This window comes from Channa argus, chromosome 22 (genome assembly GCF_033026475.1).
Source record: "Channa argus isolate prfri chromosome 22, Channa argus male v1.0, whole genome shotgun sequence".
Taxonomy (NCBI): domain Eukaryota; kingdom Metazoa; phylum Chordata; class Actinopteri; order Anabantiformes; family Channidae; genus Channa; species Channa argus.
The window spans coordinates 2309205-2333827 of record NC_090218.1 but is presented as its reverse complement, the minus strand read 5'-3'; the positions used below and the strand labels follow the sequence as shown (position 1 = coordinate 2333827).

The window sequence follows — 24623 nt, the reverse complement described above, 5'->3', positions numbered from 1 at the left end:
ATACATGAAGACTCTAACAGACTGAAGGTGTAAAAAGCATTAGTATGATAAGAGAGCCCAACAATGTTTTTTTAGAGTTCAAGGTAAGAGAAAATACTATCCAGATTCAGGTTTGTTGATACAGGACTCAAAAGCACATTATTCAAAATTAGAAGTATAAGAAAAGACGTTGTAAACATTATGTTTCACTGAACATGAACATGAACATGAGAGATCAAATTGAAAGACCCAGAGACAATGTTCATTGCCCAATGTTCAGGAGAACAGCTAATAGTGCTTTAGTTTTATTTTCTAAAAATACCAAATTAGTTTAAGAGCATTGGATAGTTTTCAATATTAATACTAAATTATTACAAGTCACAGAATCCCCCAAATCTTTAGGATTTATCCCTGGAGAGCATGAAAATGAGTACAAGTGGTATATTCTCAGTGACATTTTTATCCCTGGGAGCCATGCTGCTATTGTGGCTAAAAGCCAAATCCAAAGGCAATCAGCAACGTATGCTTTGCCACAGACAAGTAGGGATAATTAGAGCAAATGAAGTCATATGAGCCCAGTTATACCTTATTTTCTCTCCCTGACAGATTGCACCAGAAAAAGATGACCAAGACATGCCCTTAACTTTCCACAACCACTAGAATACTGCAACTGTGGTGTAACTGCATGTTACATTAGAATAGAAACTTCTTATGACAAATCACCTGAACTCCAAATGTCAAGATAAACAAGGCAAATAAGAGCAAAGAGGCAAACAGAAAGGAATTGTTTAAGAAAAACTACTGGGCTAAAGCCAGGCGCTATGTTCTCATGGCAACTGAAACCCGTCTCCTTGGAAACTAATCTCGGGGCATTTGAACAATGCAGCTCTGGCCTTTAATCTCTCCAGACACTGGGAACCATTATACTAGCCTCTGGCAAGCTTAAACCACTGCCTCAATAGAGAGAGGACAGAGAGGTAGAGAGAGACACACAGACGCAGAGAGAGAAAGAGGAGGGTGGGTGTGGTGGGGTTCAGCTGCACCAGTGTGAACGTGCCAAGTCTATTGGCCATCGAAATCTGCCTCCTGAGGCCACAGCAAACATTAGCCCCCTCCTAAATTATTACAGCCTCAAAATAGATGGCCTCTTTCCCTCACATATTTAAAAGGCAAGGGAAGTAGCAAGGAGAAAGGTGGGAATAAGCATAGGCTCAGAATAATGCCAAGTCAATTGCTTTGCACGAGGAAGCTCAAACATAACATCATGGTGCTGTTATGATTCCCAGTAAGTACTGAGCACTACAACAATACTGAACAGTAAAACAACATTAATAAATAAAGCAGCTCACAATCCCCATGGGTTAATTATGAAGCTAAAAAAAATGCAATTTAAGATTAGTTGATCCAAATCTCCAATTCGTCTGTTGATCGTAAATGACCCAACATTTGTGCTCGGCCCAATCAGCCAACAATTCTTGTTGGTTGTAGTCTCACAATTTGTTTGACATTGTGGACTTCTTTGATTTCTATTTGATTTCCATTTCAATTGTACTTAATGAACATGTAAAACCTACTAAGGCATGTTTAGGAATCTCATGGAATGCCAAAAAGGCACAGCTTACACCTCTTTGCAATTGTATTTATATCCCAATATGATGTGTGCATCTTGAAGGCACACATCATATTTTAAATCCTGGGCATGTAGCCTCAGTGTCAATTGCAGATAACCTCTAGGCCACTTGAAATATGCTCTGAAAAAAAGCATCACTCTGTTTAAGTGGACCAAAAAGACTCCAAAGCCTGACATGAAAGGTACTTTAACCCCAACACCAAGCAATGTCAAAATCTACAAGAGTTAGACAAGGTGACCAAAATTTACCTAAAACAAAACTTGAGGTAGCTATCACAGCTTGTAACACAGTATGTCAGCTTTTGTAACAACAAAGTATCAGCTTTTGTAACAACAAAGTATCTGTGTCTTCTTACAAGTACATTTTAATCCCCTAAAAGTGTAGTAAGCCTCTAACTTGGTATTCACAGTCAAACATTTTATGTATGGAACCACCTGTCTGTTAGGCATAAAAATTGGGACACCTGTCACTCTCTCAAATCTGTATTTTAAAGGGCGACAGATCATTTCTGTCTTTCGTCAACTGATAGATGGGATAGATTTTATGCTGTTTATCTTTGTACCAGTTGCTCTTGTTGATGGTCACATGGTTTGTTCCAGCCAGAAGGACAGCACCTAGTCTACTGAAGGGTGTGAATGTACTGCATTGCTACTCCTCCTTGTAAATTCATCAACACATCTTTTTATGGCATTGCACTTGTGGCTCGAGGTCAGCGCTGTCCTTTAATTTTAACACTGTACTGGCACACTCATAATAAACCAAGAAACAATGTACATCCTTTAATTGTAATAAATTAGTAACATATAAGGTTACTTTTACAGAAACATAATTTCCCAAGATGTTATAGATGTATTCCATAAAGTTTACTGGACCTTTAAACATTCTGCACGCCTACACAGTTGTGATTTATTTGACTGTACTGTGTGAAGTTAAATCTCATCTGCAGCAGTGTTTTTATAAGTGGATCCCGGTTTTGTCTGTATTTCACACAGGCAAATGAGAGTGTGGGTGATGTGATACACACTCCTGTCCATGATTTCACACTTTTCCACTGGTCTACAGGTGGCAGGGATAAGCCAAGAAATGTTACTGCTAATGTTGTACGAGAAGGAAACACATTCAAAACAACCTACTCGATCTCAAGAATACACAAAATGCAATTTTGTGAGAAACACTGCATGTAAACAAAAACATTGTTTGACATCCATTAAGCACCATTGATTTCTATTTTTCAGCTCTTTTTAGTCAAAGTAAAGACAGTATAGCCCCTTTCAGACATTTTCCAGACTTTCTCTGGGGTGGGCGTATGTGTGAACGCAAACACCCAAGTCCGTTGGCCCTGACATTACCCGGACTTTACCCAGCCAGCTCCCTAGTGCAAAGTCCGAATTATCTCCACCCGAGCTCATTTGTGAATAGAGGAGATAATACTCCAGAGGATTTACCGTGAGTGAGTCGGCGTGTGGATTTCCTGCGCCTGCCACAAACAAATAATGATGGGCAAATACAAACCCCCGAAGGTGAAAAACTCGTTCATTCATACGAACACATTAACAATATCGAACTGGAAGGACAACAGAATTCGTGAACTTCTGTTGGTAAGGGCAGACCTGGAAATCATCAAAAAAGGAACAGCACGAGATTCTGTCGTATACAACCAGATTATAAAGCAAAACACTGTCACTTCTGCAGCTTTGTTTTTGCGTCATGACCTGCCCCTGGCTCAAATTGCCCAAGCATCACCCCTTGCCCAGTTACCCGGAGTATTTCTTCACAAGTCAGAACGCATCTCACACAGACTATCTCCCGATGTTGGTTACATGTCTGAAAGGGACACTCCAGACAATCACATGACCTGATCCTCCTGACATTCTATAGAGTTCATGTCCAAAAGGGGCTTATGTCTTTCTGTAGGTTTTAGCAGAGATAAGCTTTGCAAGTCATGTTCCAATAATATGGTGTGAACAAGCTTTTTAAACCTTGGTAGCTCAGATATAGTAAATAGCACACAAAAGTAACTTATTTCCTGAATTACTCTTGACTGTATTCCTCCTGTATTTGAGTCTTCTTGAAGCAAGAAAAAAAAAGATGGACAACAATTTTGTCATACCTGCAACAACTTACAGTAAGCCAGGGTGTGGTTTAATAGCAGCTGTCCAACTTATCATTACAGCAAACAACAACATGATCCTTTTGTTTACACACTGGGCTTTAGGCTGTGGTCTTTTGGGAATGTCACTGATGTTATGATTTTTAACTGCTACAATGCTCAAAAGGCATAGACCAGATAAATTAGCTTAACGTAATAAAAATAATAATTTGCTAAAGGCTGAGATTTAACATCATTTTAGAATAGACTTGTAGTTAAAAGGATCAACCGTGCAAAACCACGACTTATTATTTAAGCCCTAAATAAGCTACCTGGGCATTGTTTTCCCTTGATAATACAGGAAAGGCTAACAAATGGCCAGATGCGCAACGGCAAACACTCCTTCCTTTTACACTTTATAACACTATAAAGTATAGAAAGTTCATTAGAGCAATCAAAAAGACTATTTTGCCAACAATTTGATGGATTTATTAGTATAATACAATACAGCCATAACATTTAGAAGTTTAGCTAATCTGTTATTCAGAGTAAACTAACATCCAGAATAACAGGAAATAAACATTAAGATTAAGGTGAAAACTCCAGGTTTCCACCTTAGTTTTAAAAGAACAACCTCATCGATTTCTGCGCTTTTTGTTTCATTTCTGTTGAGTATTTGTTCATTTAGATATTATAAAAAACACGAGTTTAAAGGACCTATGTGCATTATTAAGCTTCAGATTTGAGTTGCCATAATACGAGCTTGAGCTTGGAGTTATGGTGGTGAGCGTGTACTGAGCTGGAAAATGCTGGCAGAAGATCTTCTCTGCAAGTTCACATCAAATGTGGTGTGGAGGGACTCACAGACACAGGGGAAGAAGAAAAGAAAAATCTTGGTACCACAGGATATGAGACATGAGTGCAATAAATACAGTCGGTTCCTCCGAAGGAAATGAGCGTGTGTGGATAATCTGTCAGTTTCTGTCTTATTTAGTAAATTCAGTTACAGCTGACAAATTTGAGCTAAGTCAGGTCTTTTAAAACTTTAGTACCGACCATATTCACACAGCTGACAACATATTACTCTAAAGTTGTCTGAGCACATCACAAGTTTTGGGTTTTCGCTATATGTGTACATGGATAAAAAAAACACGTTTTTTAAAGATTATTCAGAGAAATACTTCTAATGTAGGTACGATACCGTAAAATCATTCAAATACCGATTTACTGTTCAAGTTTACTGGACTTTCAAAGAGTGTTAACACCGTTGCATTCAACTCGGCAATCCTGTCACTTGTATCTCGCTATTTCCAAACTGTTTTGCTGAACTTTAAATAGCGTTAAATGCGTTGCTTGCCCTCTCGCTTAGACTTGCTAATTTAGCTAACAGGCTTTGTTGTACTGGGAAGGTTACCATATAGTCCGCGATAGCAATGTATGGGGATAATTTTGCGAACACACACACTGTGTCCAAATCATAAATACTGCTAACGCTCCAGTTGCAAGGTTACAGGGAGGAGTCTTTTTAGGCTGTGATTTCTGCTAATCAACAATAACGTTACCATGTCTTCTGTCATTTGTCCAACTAATCAACGCGGGCTAATTAGCTAACTGTATCATAATATCTTTGCGCTAGCTAACTAGCTAGCTTAAACTCGTTAGCTCCACTGCGTTAGCCCTTTTGCTAGCTTACGCTAGCACTTTCCTTTCATCTCCTAACCCAGTCGAGAAATCAGGTTATAATCTGTAATTACAAAATTTACAGTCATAAAAAGCCACACACGCAACCCAAACGCCCCATATGACTGTTTTCGAATATAAAAGACATAGCCAAATCTCACCTTAATTAGCGATTAAATAGCCTTGTTGCTGCTGTCAATCCCGGAATAGGTTTATTCCCCGTTTTAATCCATCAGAAACGCTCACAATTCCCATCCACAATGTAGCTGTACCGCCCGCTAAAGCACCGTAATCCGGAAAATCACACCGTTGACTTCGATTGCACGGTTTATAATCTATTATTTGTGTATTTTTTTCCTAGTTTATTTCTCTTTTCCCTTAAACGAGCAGGGTGTCCCTTTCCCCTTTCTTTGTTCTGTAATCCAGTAAAATTGAAACTCATTCGCCTCCTGCTAATCCCAGCCCAACTCAACAACAGCATCTATTGGCTACGATTTACATACAGGATTAACGGAGGAACCCCTGGAAAACAGAACCTTAGAGAGCAGCATGAATATAGATTGGGAATATTAGTGTGGACTATTCCTTATTTTATCAGGACAGGGACAAATTAAATCAGTGTTTTCCACGTGGCTGCAACTTCACTGTCAGCTTTAAGAAACTACGCATGAAGGTGGTTTGATGTGATAGTTGTACAGTACCCAAATTATTTTTAGGATTAGGATCAGTCCAAAGTGGACATGGCACTACATGGATCTTCTGGCTATGACAGTTATGCCATAGCCCTTGTGATTGCCTAAAATATCTTATGTCTGTTTAGGGTCAAGTTCATATCATAGGGAAAAGAACCACATAGTTATATTATTATAGACATAGCTGAAAACAATTTATCAAACAATTTATATTTTAAATCATGTATGAAATCCACTGCAAATTGGTTCACTTACTTTGGCACAAACCTACCCCAGTGTAGTTTGAAATATTTAGTTAAAATGGTTTCATCACAAACAAAAATGAGATTTGTGCCTGTGCTACACATATGCAGTACTTTTTGCTCCTTCTGCAAATAATTAACCACTTATTTATTCAAATGTCAGCAGCATAAGCAATCTGCCCTCTAGCAAAAAGAAAAAGGAGACACGTGAATAGGACCTGACATTTGCCAAGGCCATGGACTAAAGGATAATGTGATATCTTTCGAGGTTAAAAATCCAAAGGCTGTAAATAAATATGTAACTTCTGGGTGTTTCATCTTCACCATCAAGGAGTCTGCCTATTTTTTCACATAAACGAATTATTGGGTCCGCTTCAGGTTGACATCAACTCATTTAAATACCAAATATTTGCCTGAGATGGGTGTATGATCTACAAAGCAGAGTTTATTTTAGCTCACAGTACGTGTGTTTAAGTATGGATGAGGAATGAGTAAATGATTACGGTTGCTGGATGAACTTCCCAAATCACCAACCCCTTCTTGGCATGAAATCTGACACTTCTTGTTCTGAATAAACTATGTAGAAATATACCGACCTACTGTGCTTTGCCTCAAAAACAAACATACATACAGAGGAGACACAAGTATGAAATAGTGTGAAATAAAACACCACCAGCCCTTGCCCACATTGTTAATATTTAATGACTCAATCTCCAAAACCATTGCAGCAATAATCCAAAGGGTATGAACCCTCCAGCTAAAAAGGCCATGTACAATATCCAATGGAAAATTTCGGTTTTATCTGAGCTGACCAGTGGCTGCCCTACATGTTTTGCTCAAGAGACTCCAAACTTTTTACATAACTCACATCTGTGTAATGTGCCCTGTAAACCAGGAACAACAAATGAACAACTACGAGCAGGATCTCTTAATTCAGTTGATAAATGGATAAAACGACATTTGGAAGACCTACCGTATAAATTATACACGTGTTCATAACTTTTTTTTTGCAAAGGAAATCCAGATGTTCTCAACATGAAGAAGGACGAGTAGAACATTTTAGATAAATTGTTTGGGTTTTACCTCTTGTGACAGCATTTCAGTAGACTTAACATTGTCCTAACAGGGAGTCCACTGGTGTACAGTGGTTAAAAAAAGACTCACCAAAAGCCACCTCACCAAACACCTGAAACAAGGATTGGTAATGAAATCATCACTATCAGTCCTGTCACAGATCACTCCAGATACACTACAGTGTACAGTACATATGGATGATTGATAATACATAAAGGCACTGATTCACAAGCACTTGTGGCAGCACCTTATCTGGACGATTCATTCATTAATTCATTGGCAAAGAAATAATTATGTCTGATGTGTTGTGTTCAAATACTTCAGTGAACAGTTTACATGTAAAACAGATGGGTTACATCACTTGATAGTGGAGAGTTAAAACAAATGTACTGTTTACTGTATGATTTACAGTAGCTGTACTTTAATGTTGTCTTTTATATGTATCTATTACATAGGCTTGTTAATACTCCCCAGAAATTGCAGCGGGAATAACATGTTCATATCATGGCACGGTGTTGGTGACGAGTGCAAGACTTTTAGACTTCACGAGTACCTTGTTTTTGATGTTAGCTAGACAGTTCAGAGTTCTTGAACACTGACTGATTAAGACTAAACTTTATTCTTCATAGGCCAAAGACATAAAAAAAAACAAATTACTGACATATTAAAATGTGCATGGGAAGTTTACTATTTAGCCATATTCTAACTATAAATTGTGCTTGGAATACACTCAGCACATGGATAGATGGAGAGGAGAGAACGCCATGAAAGGTGATTGAGAAAACTTTCTGGATGTTTTGAAACTAGTCTGGGGAAAAAAGGTCACATTTCAAATCCACTGCAATCCAAGCATCAAAGCCACTTTCCAATTCTACTGTTTTTATGCTTTATATGCAAAAGGTCATATTTAATACTTGCATTAATGCTGATTACTCACAATTTTTTATCATAGTGTGCACTAAAGCAGGATCAAGAGCAGAGGGAGTACTGTAACTGTGACAAATTTGCTACCAGTCCTTTCTTCAGGTATTAAAAAAGGTGACAAATTAGTAAAATTCTCCCAGAAAAGTCAGCGTCATCCTTCGCCAGTTGCTCTGTGTCACTGACCAAATACAGTACAGAGGATTATTACAAAGCTGAGAAGCAAATGTAAAAGTAATAAATAAAACAAACAAAGCAACTGAAACTCAGCTCATTCGTTCTTCGCATTGTCGTCCATCGGCCGTTTTGTTTTCTGGTTCAAAATTCTGAATTGTCAAAGAGTTTGTGGCCACTTGTCGATTCAAACTTTCTAACTACTGTAAAGCCTCAAAAGTTGCCAGACTGTATGTTACCAGCAGATGTATTGATAATATCTCTTCATGTCCATGTCTCTTTTCTTGATTATATTTACTTTAAGTGGTCTTCATGATTGGCTAATAGGCGTTTTCTGCAACAACACATAAAATCATTCGAGATAGAGATTCGCTGTTTTGGTATTAAATGAAACGTCTTCAGGTATCCTTAGCAGGATGAGGTGTCAGGACAAGCTTTTCTTTTTAAGACCTCTGCATGTCCCATTTCATGTCTCATCTCCTCATATCAATGTTGTTCCTGAAAAGACAGAATAAGATGTCTCAGTATTCAAAGGTGTTATTAGGAACTGTACAACCACATCAGTAAGTATAAAATGAAAAACGAATGAGTACCAACATCTCGAGTACTGTCTGACTCCTGATGGCGAATCCCATTGGCTGAATTTGCACCATGGACCTGAAAAACACAGTCACAAATGATCAGTGTAGTGCAGTCTTTTAGCTGTAATATATTACATTTACATTTACATTTAGTCATTTAGCAGACGCTTTTATCCAAAGCGACTTACAAGTGAGGTACAAGGCAGCAAAAATCTAAGTCAAGGAGAAAACATCAAAGCAAATTCCTATCAGAAAAGTGTTCACAGTTCACGAGATGCAAGTGCAAGAGAGCAGAAAGGATTTTTTATTTATTTATTTTTTCAATATTACTAAAAGATATTACATTTCAACATTTTAGAAATTATACATAGTCACCTCCATGCTGGGAGTTAATTGAGAAGTGATTGACTATGTTTATGCTACTACGTTGTGCCAGTCTCACAAAAACACCTGACCTCTCTTTGTATCGTTTTATTTACAAAAATTGTCATTTGTTCAATATCCACAACCTCCTTGACATATCTTCTGATGGTATGTCTCCCCAGGCTGCTTGCCACCAAAATGTTTTCATGCTCTTTCCTACTGAATGTGCGAAACTAAAGTGTTTATTTGAGTTTACCGGGCTTTTATCTGGGTGCCTGCGCATAGCCTGGACCAGCTGGTCGACTTGCTGGTTGTGTTCCAAGGCGTTCCTCAGGGTGTCCTCTGTGCTGAGCAGCCGCTGGCGCAGGCGGTTTACCTCAGAATCCAGAGCCGAGGGGTCCAGCATAGAGTACCGCCGGTGGTCAGGTGAAGACCGTTCCCGACTCTGAAATACACACATATACACAAGGCTGCCGTTAAATTATTCATGTTATTGTATTTGATTAGCATTTGGAAAAAAAAGCTTATTATAAATAATTCATCGATGCAAAGCACATTTTCATTTTTAAACTTAATAAACTTCCCTTCAGGGATCAGGTTAAACAGTACATTAGTCTGTATCAACTGACAACAGGTGAAGATTACTTGGGTTTACTTTTCATTTTGATGGTGCAACTTTGAGAAGACCTTTTTCCAGCTAATTTAATACTACATATTACCCTGATGTATTTATTGGGTAGTAAGATTATTGTCTAGGAAACAAAGACATACTTTGTTTGTTGTTTAGTCTATGTGCATGAGTATGCTAACTTTTTTTTAAAGAAAGTATAAACCTTCACAATGTTAAATCATTGTAGAAAAAGGTGAAAACACCCATCAGAAAAAACACAAACAAAACACGAGAACTCCTTTGGTTTCCTTCAAACTCAATAACCAGAGGATTTCAATAAGTTTGTCACTGGAGTCCTTTGAGTTCCTTTACCAACAGGACTCTGCTTGTTACATTATATTTGGTGGGCAATTTCTTTAAATGTGTGATGAATGCACGTCTCAAAAATTGAAAAGTTCTCCTTTCTCACCAGTAGGAGCAGTTTTTCTCGCAGGGTCTTAATGTCATCCTGAAGTTTCTGCTCTTTGACCCTCCACTCAGCCTTGTGCACTTCTCGGTTTAAGTCCATGTCCCGTGAATGGCGATGTGAGTCCAGGAGCAACACCCTCAGTTCATTCAGACTCCTGGCATAAGGAAACAATAGATTTGAAAGAAAATACATTTAGTCTATGTTAATGTTGAAAAGAAAAAAACAACACAATTTGTGTTAAATATGTGTTTCGCTTGTTTGCAGGTGCAGTGACCCAGTGTGAATTGAACTGCTCCTTACTGTAATAATGACTTGAAGCTTTGCAATTTTGCTCTCAAGGATTATATGACTAGCACATCTGCTCAGATAATGCACAAAGGTCATTATTATTTAAAGGCTTACCAAAGCATTATGGGAAAAATTAGTTGCCAAGTCTGGCCAGTAAGGATAGTGGAGGTGGCCTCGTTTAATGGACTCTTTGCATTACTATTGTAGTAATTGTCTGTGCAGTCTGCAATAAACAAGTCTTTGGAGATTTTCCAGCATACAAATGTCACTGAACTACATATATTAATTTGTGTAAAAGTAGCACCTAATGCATATTTCTTTCCTCTTTATGATCCATTTAAGCTGCTTTGTTCAATATATTTATATTAACGATGCATCAAACAACTCTGTAGTTTACCAGGTCAACTTGTTAAGGTGATAGCTTGTCTCTGCTGCCCCCAAGTGGAAAGGAAAAATGGAAAAATGCAGTTTTAAGAAGGGTGAAACTGTTGTTTGAGTTTTCATGGCTGGAGCAATGTCCTCTACATTTACTGACAATGCATTATTTCTCTTCCTTTATTGTTTACAACAGTGTGTCTGACACCATTCCCCTCTGGCAATGAAATGATCAAATTCACTCACACAACCTGGCTGCTTATAGCAAAGTTGGGCACTTGGATTGCTTACTCATGACAAGTGTTGTTTTTCAGTGACATTCTGGACCGAACATTTTCTTACTTCCAACACCCTGATCCTTTTTTGTGGTGAGTGTGCTAGTAATTGTCCTTCTTGAATTCTCTATCATCAACTTCAAATAAAAAAATTGCAACAATATTTAAGCAGACTTTTAATGTACATTTTGGCAAAGTCCATTTTATTTTTTTAAATCACGTAACACCCTGAAACTGCAGCAATAACTTTAAGAAAGCTAATGGCCTTACAATCCAATAAAACTAACTCAAGGGGAAACACCCACTGAATTTTTCAATGGGTGGTATATACTTTTATTGCACACAATATAATTGCTGCACTCATGATGCACAGAAAAATATTCTGCTTTAGCCAGAGGCTCTTATTTCTAATGCCTTGCAGCATTTACTAATATCATAACCATCCATAATGTAAGAACTGCATAATGTAAAATAGCCAATAATGTAATGCAGTTAGACCTGTTTGTAGAGTTCCCACAGCACTTAAGATAAATGTGTAGTCTCAATTGGAATGCTTTAACAAAGCCCTGAGCTCTGCAATGATACTGTGACAACTTTCTCTTTACAATCTGGTGGTTATAAAAATATCAAGATTACCTGATTTACTGAATGGTGTTTCAGCAACAAAAATTATCCTGTGGAGTTTAGTGAAAAGTGTGCATGACACAATCAACTCAGTCTTAGACAGTTGGACATCTGGCAGCCCCATATGGTTGGAGAATGATATCAGAAGGACTATCAGTTTATGTGCCCTCCCCAGATAATGGGGGTTGATAATGTGACAATGTATAATGCAGTAATTACATTATTAACAGTATTTATAACATTGGGATTACCACACACAGAGGTGAACAAGAGCAAACAGGGGGTTCAACCACGAAACCACTGCAGACACTCGGGAGATCTGGACTTGCTGAATCAGTAATAAAGTTGATTGCTTTGCTTTTAAAATATGTTTTATTGTGTGTTTTTACTGCTAACCTTATATACAGAACACATAGGATAAATTTACAATGAAAGTGAAGTGAGTCAGGACTCGGTTCTGTCTGCATCCTCAGCATAATACCTGAGCTGAACAGTGTAACTGTCTGGCAAAGGTATAAATAGAAGAATAGAAAAAATACAATATGTTGTTCTGACTGCACCTCAGGGCACAGTTCTTTATTACTCTACTGGCTGCAGAAAACACAAACATTGTATTGTATATGTTGCTCCTGGTGAAGCTAATAATCAGTATTTTAAAGTATTATCCATATGAAACACTGCAAAATAAAATAGAGTGATTCAAATAATATTGTTCAAGTGGATAGTACATGCAACAAAATCAATGCAGTGCCTGGGGGTTTAACGCGTCCAATTATCCATAAAATGGTGAGGCAGAAATCAATACAGCCTCGTCTTATCTCATACCTCTCTTTCTTCAGCAGATCCTGGCTGATGCTGACCAGCTGCCCAGAGGCATCGTGGGACTTCCGGGTCATGGACTCCAGGTCTGCCTCCACACGCATCTTCTCCCTGGCCAGGGCTTCAGCTTTCTTTTCTCCTGAGCGAACTTTGCCCTCTAGTGCTGGTAGAAGTGAAAAAAAAAGAAGTAACATTATATCTGTGAATTTAATTTGGAGCATCAACAGCAACTCATTTTAACCCCTATTCAACATTCATAAGCACTATATAAACTATAACTATTTTTATTGTAACTATTGTTTGCAGAGCAGTTGAAAGCTTAAGAGAAGTGTTTATATATATTTAAAAAACGTTGACTCTCATATTAAGAATTAATATCTGGTGTATGATGTAAACAGTTGATAACTTAAGTCTGTTGCAATCACATACAAAAAAGAAATATACCACCTTAATTTATTATGTAGGTTAAATTAAGTTAGGATCGTATTTATGTTACATTACAGGTACATTTTTATTAGCATATGTTTTGTGTATCATGCACTAAGCAGTATCTCTACAAATTCTTTAGTTTTTCGTCTAAAGAGTTGTCTGGTATTATGGTATTGTGTTTGACAACATCCAAATATCTCACTGGAATTTTTTTGACTATGTGCAAAAGGAGTGTTTGGAAATCTAAAATACGATATGTCCTTTTGAGAAATTAACCATCCGCATGCAAATCTTTTTAGGGAAACATTTAAAACGTTTAAAACATTTAAAACCTTTACACAGCAACTGTGCAAGATACAGCACTCTGGACGATGTCCAGTAAGTGAGTTCATGAAACACTTAATAATTTGCCATTTCCAAGGTCAAAAAATAAACGTCCACACTACTTCATAACACATCATAACAGCTTTAAATCTGATGAATGAATAATGATGAGTACAGTTAATAAATGTTTTATAAGGAACTGTAAGGATCTGTTGACGTGTGTCATCATATATCATTACAAACAACAACCGCTGTGCTATGCTGATTTATCAGTCCCTTTACATCTGCAGAAACAACACTGTAGTGTGTAGTGTATATAAAATGTTTACTTTTTGCTCATGCATCCAGAGTACAGCTCTTATCATAGCAGAGTTGGGAGCTTTTTTATGTTCCCACAGTTTAAATACTATTAAAACTATTCTGCTTTCTTTGGGTTAGTCTAGTGAAATAAATAATGGCCAAATGAAAAAACAATAACATATTACCAGTTGTGTTTGTATTGCCTTGTGGGATAACAATAATATTTTAATAAAAAATGTACTGTAGGGCCTTGAAAATTCATTATTTAGTCGCCACATACTGACAAATAACTAATAATATCAACTTAGCATAGAAAAATAAGTAGAAATTTCACTGATACGATAATTACATAAGATAATAACATAATATTCACATGTTGTATGTACCTTGGGCTCTTGGTCAAAGATAATGAAAACTCCCCAATTCCTTTGAACCATACAGAGTTCTGCTGTTTGTAAAAGTCAGTTATTGAAAATATATTTATGTATGAAACATACTATTTCATTTACACTTTTACTTTCACTTTATGGCTCCTATAAATCTTTTCTCTTTTTTAATTATTTACAATCTATTCTTCAAAGTGTGTCGGTTTGATTATTCGAGCTACATGGACCATATTTTGTGTCTTTTTGATGTAATGGTACTTTAAGTTTTCAAAAGACAGCCGGTTGGCAGACTTGTTAGGAATGATCAAAGAATGTAACAGTGAAGATGAGCGCACTAAACTTGGCATGGCTGGTGGAAAATGAGGGGAAACCTGTAGTCACCACTCATACAGGGCACTGCACAGGCGCAGGAAGAGAACACTGCTGATAGAATGACACTAATGAAGGTCATTATCTAAATATGACACAGAAAACAAGTTTACATATTGAGAAATATGTCATATTTTTCCACTCCAAAACCCAAATTGGTTGGTGAGTAGGCAACGCTTCATTCAAAAATGGAAAATGAATTCTTCTTCAGGCTACACATAAACACAGCTATTGTGTGTGAAAAGACATGATCCCTGTACTGAGATTAAAATATTTAGAGATTCTGTGACATGAAAAAACTAAGAAAAAAAACCCTATTAAGATCGGGTTTTTTGCTGATATGGATATGTATTGTTCTTGAACATTTACCTCCGATTTGTGATTTAAGGGCTTCAACCTGGGAAGTTAGAGTAGAAACTTCTCTTTCCCTTTTCAACAGCTTCTCTGTTGTTTCTGAAAAAGACAAAATAACAATAAATAAACCAAATACTGTACACTAATGCAAATTCACTCTTGGGCAAAATGTAACAAACAATTAAAGGAACAATAACTTTAATGGTTTTAAGCATTTTAAACAGAGAAAGTTACACTTTTGCTGCATGTTGTGGACATGGAGAGTGTTGTAAGGACAATAGCGATGAGTGATGGCTCGTTCAACAAGATGAAGCACGTGTCTAGTTGATGTTAATTATACAAAACGCAAGACTTGCAGGAAAGTTAATGTGGAATATTCTTCAGAGTCTGTTTTGTTTCACCCAAATAACCAAAATGTTTAAATACAAGTTTAAATATAAGTTTAAACATAACTTTTCCCCTTGTGGTTTCTGATTTTCTCTCAAAGGAAATCACAGCACAAATTACTTACAAACAGCTATTTACATAAAAACCAGGTTGCAGACAAAGATAAAGCCTGCTGTGAGTAGCTATTTATCTTTATCTGAAGACGGACGGAGTTGGGTTAGGCAGAAGGGTGGAGTGGTTAGGGTTGGGTAAGGGTCCTAGTCTAAAGGCCTAAGTTGTGGAATTCTGTCATATTGTCAGCAGAATGTGCTCTTTGTCTGCAGGCAGGTCCCTCTTTGTATTTACTGTATGTTGTAACACACAGTAATGCATTTAAATGCAACTGGACTTTAAAGTAAATAGTGTGGTGGACAGTTTTCCTTCTCTCTGCTAGTTGCCTAAAAACTCTTAAGACTTAAGAGATGGTATTAAAGTACAATAGGTGCATTATGTTACAGTTTGACAGTATGCCAGTAGCTAAGCTAACTAGGTAATTCTGCTAGCCGGCATAAGAAATATTATGTCTTAAACTACGCCTTTACTTTTAAATTTATTTATACCTAGTAAGGTATTACCAGGTGACGGGTATTTAAGCAAACAGGAAACACAGAGCTGAAGTTTAAGAATTGTTTGTCATAAAATGTATATTGATACCTTCAATATTCTGTTTGAGCTTCATCTTCTCATCTGATATTTCATTGTCCTCTATCACCTGAAAAAGACAAAGTAAGTTAAACGAGTTACAGTAAATCAATAATACTGGTACTGGTACTGGATTTCTAGCTTGGTACTTATCCTTTCTTATCCCTTCTTCTCAGCCACTCACATTTGCATCATGTGATGTATAGCGATCTGCTTGGATGGCCTGGAGCTGGTTTGCTGTCACCCTCAATTTCTCCTCCAGTTTTTGGATCACATCTTTACTTTCGGCATGGACTTTCTGTAGAGCCTGGTAGTCCCCCATCTTCTTCTCTGACAGATCCAGTCTCCCTCTCAGCTCCTCTGTGCTTTTGTCCTGCTCCATCTGAAGCTTCTCCATCTCTGCCAGCCTTTGCTCTGCCTTTTGTAGTTTATCGGTCGCTTCGTCCAGGGCCTGCTTGCTGCTTTTGACCTCCCCTTCGTTTCTCCACGTCTGGTTGCTGTCAGCCCGCTGGCTTTTGGCCTCCTGAAGACGAGTGCAGAGGTCCTCTCTCTCTTTGGTCAAAATTGCAGCTTCGATCTTGTGTTTGGCCTTGAGATTTTCCACCTCCAGCTGGTGCTCCATCTTCAGGCTATCCAGAGTAGCTCTTAGCTCCTGGGCATCCTGCTCTTGGCCATTTGAAGAAGAACTACTCAGTGAAGCCTTCAGTTCCTCTAAGGATCGCTGGTGGTCGATCACTAAAGTGTCAAATTTAGCCTGCAGGGTAAGTGAAAAGAATTATCTGTTGCACTGCTGGTATTTGGTAAACCATTCAAATGGACTTAAATGTGAAATCTGAATAAGTTATGCTTTATCTGGTCAACATTCAGCCTTTCTAGCATTCACTTTCTGATATGTGGACATTTATATAGAAGGTGCTAAATCCTCACTGAATTTTCCAGCTTTAAAACATTCATATTTGAAAAGGTAAAACCAGTCTTTCTACTCTCTGCAGTTAAGAGTTCAGACATGCTTTGAACAGTTTGTACTAGATTAAAAAGAACATGGAAGAATACCTTCCAGGTGTCCATCATTTCCATGTTTTCCTTGGTTGCTTGCTGGACTTTCTGCTTCAGCTCACTGATCTCTAGGTTTTGTTTATCCACAACTGCCTTCAATGAGTCTATCTCCTGCTGGTTTGCCGCTAACACCATTTCATATTTTTCCTTAAGTTCACTGCTGTCCTTGTCGTGCTCATGGCCCACCGACACCAGCTGCTCACGCAGAATTAAACTCTCTGGCTGGGTGTCAGACGCAGGGGTATGGTCACTCTCATCAGCCTGCTGCGAGCTTGAACCTCTAAGTTGACCCTGGAGGTTCTTGATCTCAGCTCTTCTGAGTGTGAGTTCCTCTTCCAACTGCATGATACGACTCTGCTCCTCAACTGTAGTTTGCTGATGAGAAAAAAAACAACATCCATCAGTGCTACTGAAAGTTTTGCTAATTACTACTAAAGCAGAAAGATGTCAGCCTTGCAAAAGAAGAATCTTATTCCTGTAACAGTTGGCAAACTCTGCAGCAGACTGATGTCATTCAAAAGAAGAGCTGACAGTGAAAAGCAGAAATCAAGCAAATCGAAGGAAAAACACTGAAGGTAAAGTACTAGCAGGAAATGGAGATGTTCAATTTCATTCCAGTAGAATAAAAAAAGAATGTATGTATGTGGACAGCGACAGATTGTTTCTCCCTATTTAAGTCTTCAGACACAAGATGGTACACGGACTAACAGCCACTGTTCTTCTCAATACACTGTATTGATGTTACTCTTCATGAGTTTTACATTTTCATTGGAAATTAAATATTTCATTTAGTTACTATGCTTAAATGCATAAAACCTTTATTTGTTTTACATATTAAACAAGCAAAACAAATGTATTTCTGAGGTGTGGGTGGGGTTTTACATTTATATTTTAAAGTGGCTATAATCAATATTCAAAAAATGAGCTGAAAGAAACAGGTGATAATTCTCCTGGAGTTTGTTACTATCAGCGATGTGTTTTACTTTAATCAAATGTTAATATGAAAATACTGTTTACTGTGCAGCTTTAAACTCTTTGAATTACTCCTGGAGTTGCATTCCAGCAATCTCTTTTGTAGAAGTTACACTTGTTTAAACAAGTCTAAGCAAAACAACCATGAGAAACATTTTATAATACTGCTGTCATCGAGCTGACGGTCCATATATAAAATGTTTAAGTCACTGTATCTTTTCTGTCCAAAGTAATAAAACTAAGGAGCTGAACGATCAATGTCTCACTGTCCAAATATTTGCCAGCTCACTGTATGTGCAAAGAAGTGGAAGAACAGCACAGCCATTATCTGATTATCTAGAAGCAGCCAAGCAAATAAAATAAAGCAGACAGCAAACCTCCAGACAGTGACACTGCATACACACAACTTCAGACATCCTCCACACACACTTTTATCCAATCAAAATAAAAATGAGATTAGGAAAGAGGACCTGCTGCACAGTGCACAGATGTTAATTTCAACCATCTGGGAAAACACTCTACGAGACCTCAGAGGAACTAGTTGATTTATATCAGAGCTGTTTCCTAAATATCATTCACATTACAGCACAACACACAAGAGGAAAAGAGGAAAAGTCTATGGAAGGTTAATGTCCTTGACAGCATCTGAAGTCAATTTAAAGTCAAGAATTGAGAGAGATCAGCAGCGGATCAAAGGCAAAACAATATCAAATCTTTTTCACCTTGGTTCTCTTACCCAACCTCAAGGATACTGCATCATGAGTACATCTTCCCTGTTGGCAGAAGCAGACCTTACTGCATACAGGAATCTACTGTTTCAAAGTGTTGTTTTCTTTTTGATGTCTGGAAATTGAAAGCACAAGCTCGTATGGTGCGATTTGTGATTCCATGCTCTATTATTGAAGAGGTTTTCTCTCTTGAAGTGCAGCACTGTGTGTCAAAGTGGTGTAAAGGACGTCCTTCGCTACACACAACAAACAGTCGGATGGGCAGTGCCACAAAGATTTCTAAGAATTCATGATAAATCCCATTAACAATTATTTCCTATTTACATAACTGCTACATAGGTTCATCCTTTACAAGTTGAAATATAAGTGTTGTGTTGAATGTTATGTCCCAGCATTTCAAAGTATGACTGGCAAATGAGCCAACAGCCAATGTTAACAAAAAGAAATGCATTTACATACTGAGTATACACCGCAGACATATGTTTAGGACAGGGCTGATGATATTCAATGAGAAGATCAACTCAACAATACATATAAATATACTAATAAATTGTGCATTAATGGGCATTAATGTTTTGCCAAAATAAGATAACAATACCAGCCTTATCCTTTAAACGTAGTTCAATATTAGATTTTAATGTTGACAATCTCTCCAGAAAGCCTGTTGAACCCCATAAAATGACCCAAAAATGAAAAGCAAAACACTCATAATTGACCAGTGTGCCAATATGTGTATGGCTTTTATGTAAGCCTGGGCATTAAATGTGAAATATAAACTTTGACCTGTGCAGCTTAAAAGGTTTGTTATTATTATATTATTATAACAAGGAAGCAAACTGGTGCAGAACCACACAGGGCAGTGGCCACAGGCAAGGAGCTCATGCTTTTTACCCTCCTCCTCTCTAATTCTTTCTGAAGAGCCTCTGCTCTCGACTTTTCGAGGAGCAGAATGCGCTCAAGCTGAAGAATATGGGCATGTTCCAATTTTGTCTGTGTCTACAAGAAGAGACAAAAAGACAGACAGAAGAGGAGAAAGCTCAAAGAGAAAGAGACCTATAAAGACCAAAGGAGATTAACAGAGATTAGAACTACTACAGTTGGGTGCAAAAGTTTGCATTGTTTGTTTTGAAATGGAAAAACAGTGAAAGAAAGACTTGTTTTCATCAATATTAATTTTAATGCACATTCAGCTAGTTCTAATGCTCCTACACAACAAATTAATTAAAGTTAATTTTTATTCAAATTATCAATGGGAATGCAAACTTTTGTACCGACATAATTTTCAGTATTTTACCATAACCTTTAAAAAATAAGAAAAAATACTTGAACATTTTTGTTATTTATGATGATTAAACCACAATTCTCCTAGTTAAATATGTATGTTAATATGTTAGGTTGGGGTTACATTTCCATCCCCTTACATTTAAATGACATATAAGGGGATTTCAAGAGGCTCAAGAGTTTAATCAGAACCTTAATAATAAATAAATCTAGATAATCTGATTTCAGACTGTGGGCTGAATCTGGAAAAGTGAGAAAAAGTGCGTTTTACATGTGAGACATGTCAGAAGTAACAACTTTGCAAAGTGCTTGTAGACATTTCAGTCTGTTATGTTAAATGAGTAAAATACAGTGTACACCAGCAACAAAACGGTTAAATGATCATTAAATTTTAATTTGTATTCACATTTGAATAATACTTAACACTGCCAACTGTTTTCAGTGCTGACAATGTGATTTCTCAGTTAAGTGAATGGCCCGTGATCGCATGACATCTGTTAAGTCACTGCTGCACTAACACAGCAATGGTTATGATAAAAGGATAATTGTATAAATCATCTTTTTGTTAACAAATCCTTTGGTGATTGAAGGCCAAAACAAACAACAAATGGATTTTACTAACAAATACGTGTATGTCATAAGCCTGAGTTCTTATGCCATAGAGCGCTACCGTTATCTACAAACCTATTAAAACACCTAAAAAAAAAACAACAACAGACAGTGTATTTTATATTTTGACCCGATGCCACAGAGACCATCCTGCTGCTTTAAAAACTCATTAGGGTACAGAATAGGTAATAATCTGCAAATGAAATGCAAATTATCTAATGCGGAAGTGTTTTTCTGTTATTTTTTTATCACGTGTAATGTGCGTTTATAGGCTGCTGAACAGTCCGTATGTTTACGACACTGAGCGCTTTTGTCTTATTCTTTGTGTGTCACAGTTTATCGTTGTACGTTTCTGCCACTGCCGAGTTCCGTGTGATTATGTTTAACTGTTGTGTTTCTCCCGGTACAGTAAACCGGCAACAGTTGACTGATCTTTACTTAGTATACCACCACAAAAATGTAACCATTTATTTTTTGCATTTTAGTAAGATTTAGCTTAGTGGATGAACATATTACTGTTTTTCTTATTTAAACAGGATTTGTTGATAGGGAGAACAGCTGTCTTTTAACAGGCAGGCCTTCTGTATTCTTGTCTCCCCGTTCTGGTTTAAATAAGGGGTTTATGCACTGCCAGAAAAAGAAGGCAACAGTCGATGCAGTATACACATTGTGTTTTTTATATGCATCGTTAAGTAGTAGTTTAGAGGGATACATTTGTTTTAAATACTTTAGTCACCATAATACTGGCATCATCATAATTCTGTTTCTTGTATACATTTGGAGTTATACATTTGTAGGTTGAGGGCAAGGCCAGCCAAAAATAGATTCAAATTCAAAGTAGATTTAACTTCCATTTATCTTCTTTTTCAAGGATCGTATGTGTGATTTGTGTTCTTTTTCTAATGGATTTTAGACTTTCCCTCAAAGTTAAAACCTATGACCTACAAACTCACTGAAGTCAAATCTTTGAAACCCTCACTTTTAGCTGTCAGTCAACCATTAGGAGAGGTTCAGGGTCAAATCATGCTCCCCGCTGAAGCAACACTGAACAAGAAACCAACCTCTTTTTCTTAAGCTTCTTAAAAATGTTTATATGCGGTTTACAGAAAATGTAGAGGTGGTTTTGTACATCCAAACCATCTCTTCTGCATCACAAAACCCTTTTTACATTTTCCTATTTGTCTTTATCTCCAGGGCTTGCATTATTCAAATTGTGCTGTCTCCATTATTCAATATGAAAAACTGTCTACTGAAACACGGGCCTATGATATTATAGCATATACTGTACAGTAAATCAACTCAGAAACTTAATTATAGGTTTAAATAATACTGATAAATACCTCTAGATCTCCTTTGGTGATGGATTCCTCCTCTACTCTGAACTGGAGATCCTCCACTTTCCTGGGAAGAAAATATGTGACGTTTGCCATAGACAATAAAAAAACAAAGAATCATTAAAATGTAGTTTAGTTGACAAATGTTCTTCATATGCTTTGTGTGCAATCACTCACAAGTTACACACCGGATATGGATGTTTCTCAACTTTTTATTTGACTGTTTATGATCTGGCTTTGCTATTAGAAATTACAGCCTTTGTCACAAGAATAATGAACGTTTCTTTCATGTCAGCTTTATATAAAGACTGGGCCTGTTTTTGTTTCTATCAAATGTCAAACTATATGCCCAACAACAATTATAAAGCTGCCTTGTTTACATAGTGTATTGTTTTTTTTGGTAAATGTAAAAGACCCTTTCCTGATTTTTTACAGTACATGTTGACTTTTTTGGCTAGAACATTAGTATTATCAAATACTGATTACAGAGTACAGGCATTAAACCTTCCAACCTCACTGTGGCAACATTACTTTTTCTTCACTTTAAAAAATGGTTCCAGCATGCAACTTTTTCCTATAAAACCACAAATCATTTTTTCTGTTAATATAAACATACACTATTAAATTTACTGAATAAGTGGGCTATTGCGGTAATGGAAGGCATGATTCTGAACTTTGGACAGAGCCATGCTGGTTATATTTATTGCTAAATCCTGATTTTGCATTTAGTTTAAAAGGTACTGGCAAAGTGGAGGTATCACAAATGCCAATTAAGTGAAATTACCTTTTCTCTTCTTCAAGTTGATTGGCCAGTTCTAATTTGTCTTTCTGTGTGCTGGCCAACATAGCTTTAACCTGCTGGAGAGTGCTGTCATTCTCTGTTACATACTGTGATCAAACAAAAGTAATAGAGAGGAGAGATTAGTATATGTTGAACACAATAGCAGAAATGCTAGAACTCATATCATCCTATATTATTTCCTGATGGATTTTCTCCACATCTGTTTCATACCTGCATGTGCTGTGCCTTGAGGACGCTCAGCTCCTTTTCCACCTCGCAGATGTGGCTGTTGGCCTTGGCCACCTCGGCTCGCTCCAGGTCCCTCTCGGCCAGCAGCTGCTCGATGTGCTGCTGCTTCTCCTTCAGGGCTTCCTGGAGCGCAGTTGTGCCGGAGATCTTCCTGGCATAGCGGGATGACGTTTCTGTCAACTTAAGAAAGCATGAAACATAAAATATTAGTAAATCTGAGCAGTGGAAAAGCTGAAAATGTAAGAGGTGCAAGAATGCAAGAAAGCAGGATGAAGTGGAGAGACAGGTGCAGGTAGGATTAACCTGCATTGATTAAGATCAAAAACAAGATGCTTGTGTCTCAATGAGCCTGGCACATCCCTCCAGTCTACATACTTTATGTACTTTATGAATCAGTTTCTCAAAGCTCATGACACAATTATTACAGCACACCGGAAGAACTGTAATCTCAAAATTTTTGTGTTGACCTCTAAGTAAAATTCACATTTAAATTTTGTTGGTTAAGAGTTTCATGATGCAAAGATAATTGAACCTGATAATAAAACTTTAAAACACTTTGCTCTCATGAGACCACAGAATGATCATGAAAACGCTTTTTAACAAAGTTAGACAAGTTGAAATTAAAAGTGATTTCACTGACATGATATCCATGATATATACATTTGACTGCTTGGGAATGTATAAAATTACAAACAAGCAATAACATTGTAATGAAAAATGCAGCCCTTTCTTCGGCCACTAGAGTATGCTCTTTGAATACCTGCATGCCTGACCAGTGCCATGAGATAAGTAAGTAGCCTTTAAAAAACAAAAAACTTTGTCCGCCTTTTGTTTTTAGTAATTTTCTGGTTCATAAATTAGAAAAGTTCATCAAAAAAACAATAACTAAAATTGTTATAAAGTGTCTATTTTTGCTTGCAATTGTGTAATTGAGTTGTGTTTCTTTTTGGTCGCTTTGAGACTCTTTTAGGTCATAAGAAATATTAACTGTGACTTCCTTCGGAGTCCAGAGGCACTAAGAGCTCTTAGGCCACAAGCCTGTGCCTAGTAGTCTGATCATCCATCCACAGCAGAAAGAACTGCTACCAAATGCTGACGTTCACTGTATTAGATGCAACACCTGACTATGTTATATGTGTCGTGTTTTCTGTGTCTGAAAATTAGACACAGTGTCTACTTTCTGACAAAATTATGCTAAAATTACAACAAAAGATGTTTAGCCATGACTCTAAATCAGAATATGTAGTACTGAGGGATCTGCCTGATAAATCGCATCGGTTGCTTTCAGTGCCTACTGACGCTAGTGCCAACAATTAAGAAGAGTAAAGGGGAGTGTTCTTTGGCTCAAAACCAGAGGCGAAAATCAATGTGAGATACTCTGATGTGCCATTCATTTCAGTTTGTTGCCAACTATTGCTGCAGATGTTGGTCTCAAAAGTCAAAGTATGTTGAAACAAACTATTTGAATTTTCAGCTGCAGGTCTGCAGATTTGTCCG

At 37.3% G+C, this 24623-nt stretch overlaps 2 protein-coding genes across 13 annotated transcripts in view; both read right to left on the bottom strand.

Annotated features, from left to right (window-relative positions):
• Positions 1-6426, bottom strand: part of gtf2ird1 (GTF2I repeat domain containing 1) — a 30773-nt gene extending 24347 nt beyond the window's left edge. For 6 of the 8 annotated variants that reach the window (XM_067491479.1, XM_067491476.1, XM_067491478.1 and 3 more), the window contains exon 1: positions 6327-6426. In XM_067491479.1, the coding sequence (XP_067347580.1) occupies positions 6327-6418 (92 nt within the window). In that variant the 5' untranslated portion in view covers positions 6419-6426. Of the gene's footprint in view, positions 1-5540; positions 5895-6326 lie in introns of those variants that run through there. The other 2 variants (XM_067491480.1, XM_067491485.1) reach the window with 2 other exon arrangements.
• Positions 6427-6997: 571 nt separating this feature from the next.
• Positions 6998-24623, bottom strand: part of clip2 (CAP-GLY domain containing linker protein 2) — a 33451-nt gene continuing 15825 nt past the window's right edge. For 2 of the 5 annotated variants that reach the window (XM_067492080.1, XM_067492081.1), the window contains exons 6-18: positions 23109-23306; positions 22881-22984; positions 22103-22163; positions 19764-19868; positions 17170-17547; positions 16301-16870; positions 16129-16186; positions 15064-15147; positions 12893-13049; positions 10506-10659; positions 9683-9871; positions 9076-9139; positions 6998-8980 (exon numbers count right to left, since the gene is read on the bottom strand). In XM_067492080.1, the coding sequence (XP_067348181.1) occupies positions 8964-8980; positions 9076-9139; positions 9683-9871; positions 10506-10659; positions 12893-13049; positions 15064-15147; positions 16129-16186; positions 16301-16870; positions 17170-17547; positions 19764-19868; positions 22103-22163; positions 22881-22984; positions 23109-23306 (2139 nt within the window). In that variant the 3' untranslated portion in view covers positions 6998-8963. Of the gene's footprint in view, positions 8981-9075; positions 9140-9682; positions 9872-10505; positions 10660-12892; positions 13050-15063; positions 15148-16128; positions 16187-16300; positions 16871-17169; positions 17548-18866; positions 18918-19763; positions 19869-22102; positions 22164-22880; positions 22985-23108; positions 23307-24623 lie in introns of all 5 variants that reach the window. The other 3 variants (XM_067492082.1, XM_067492083.1, XM_067492084.1) reach the window with 3 other exon arrangements.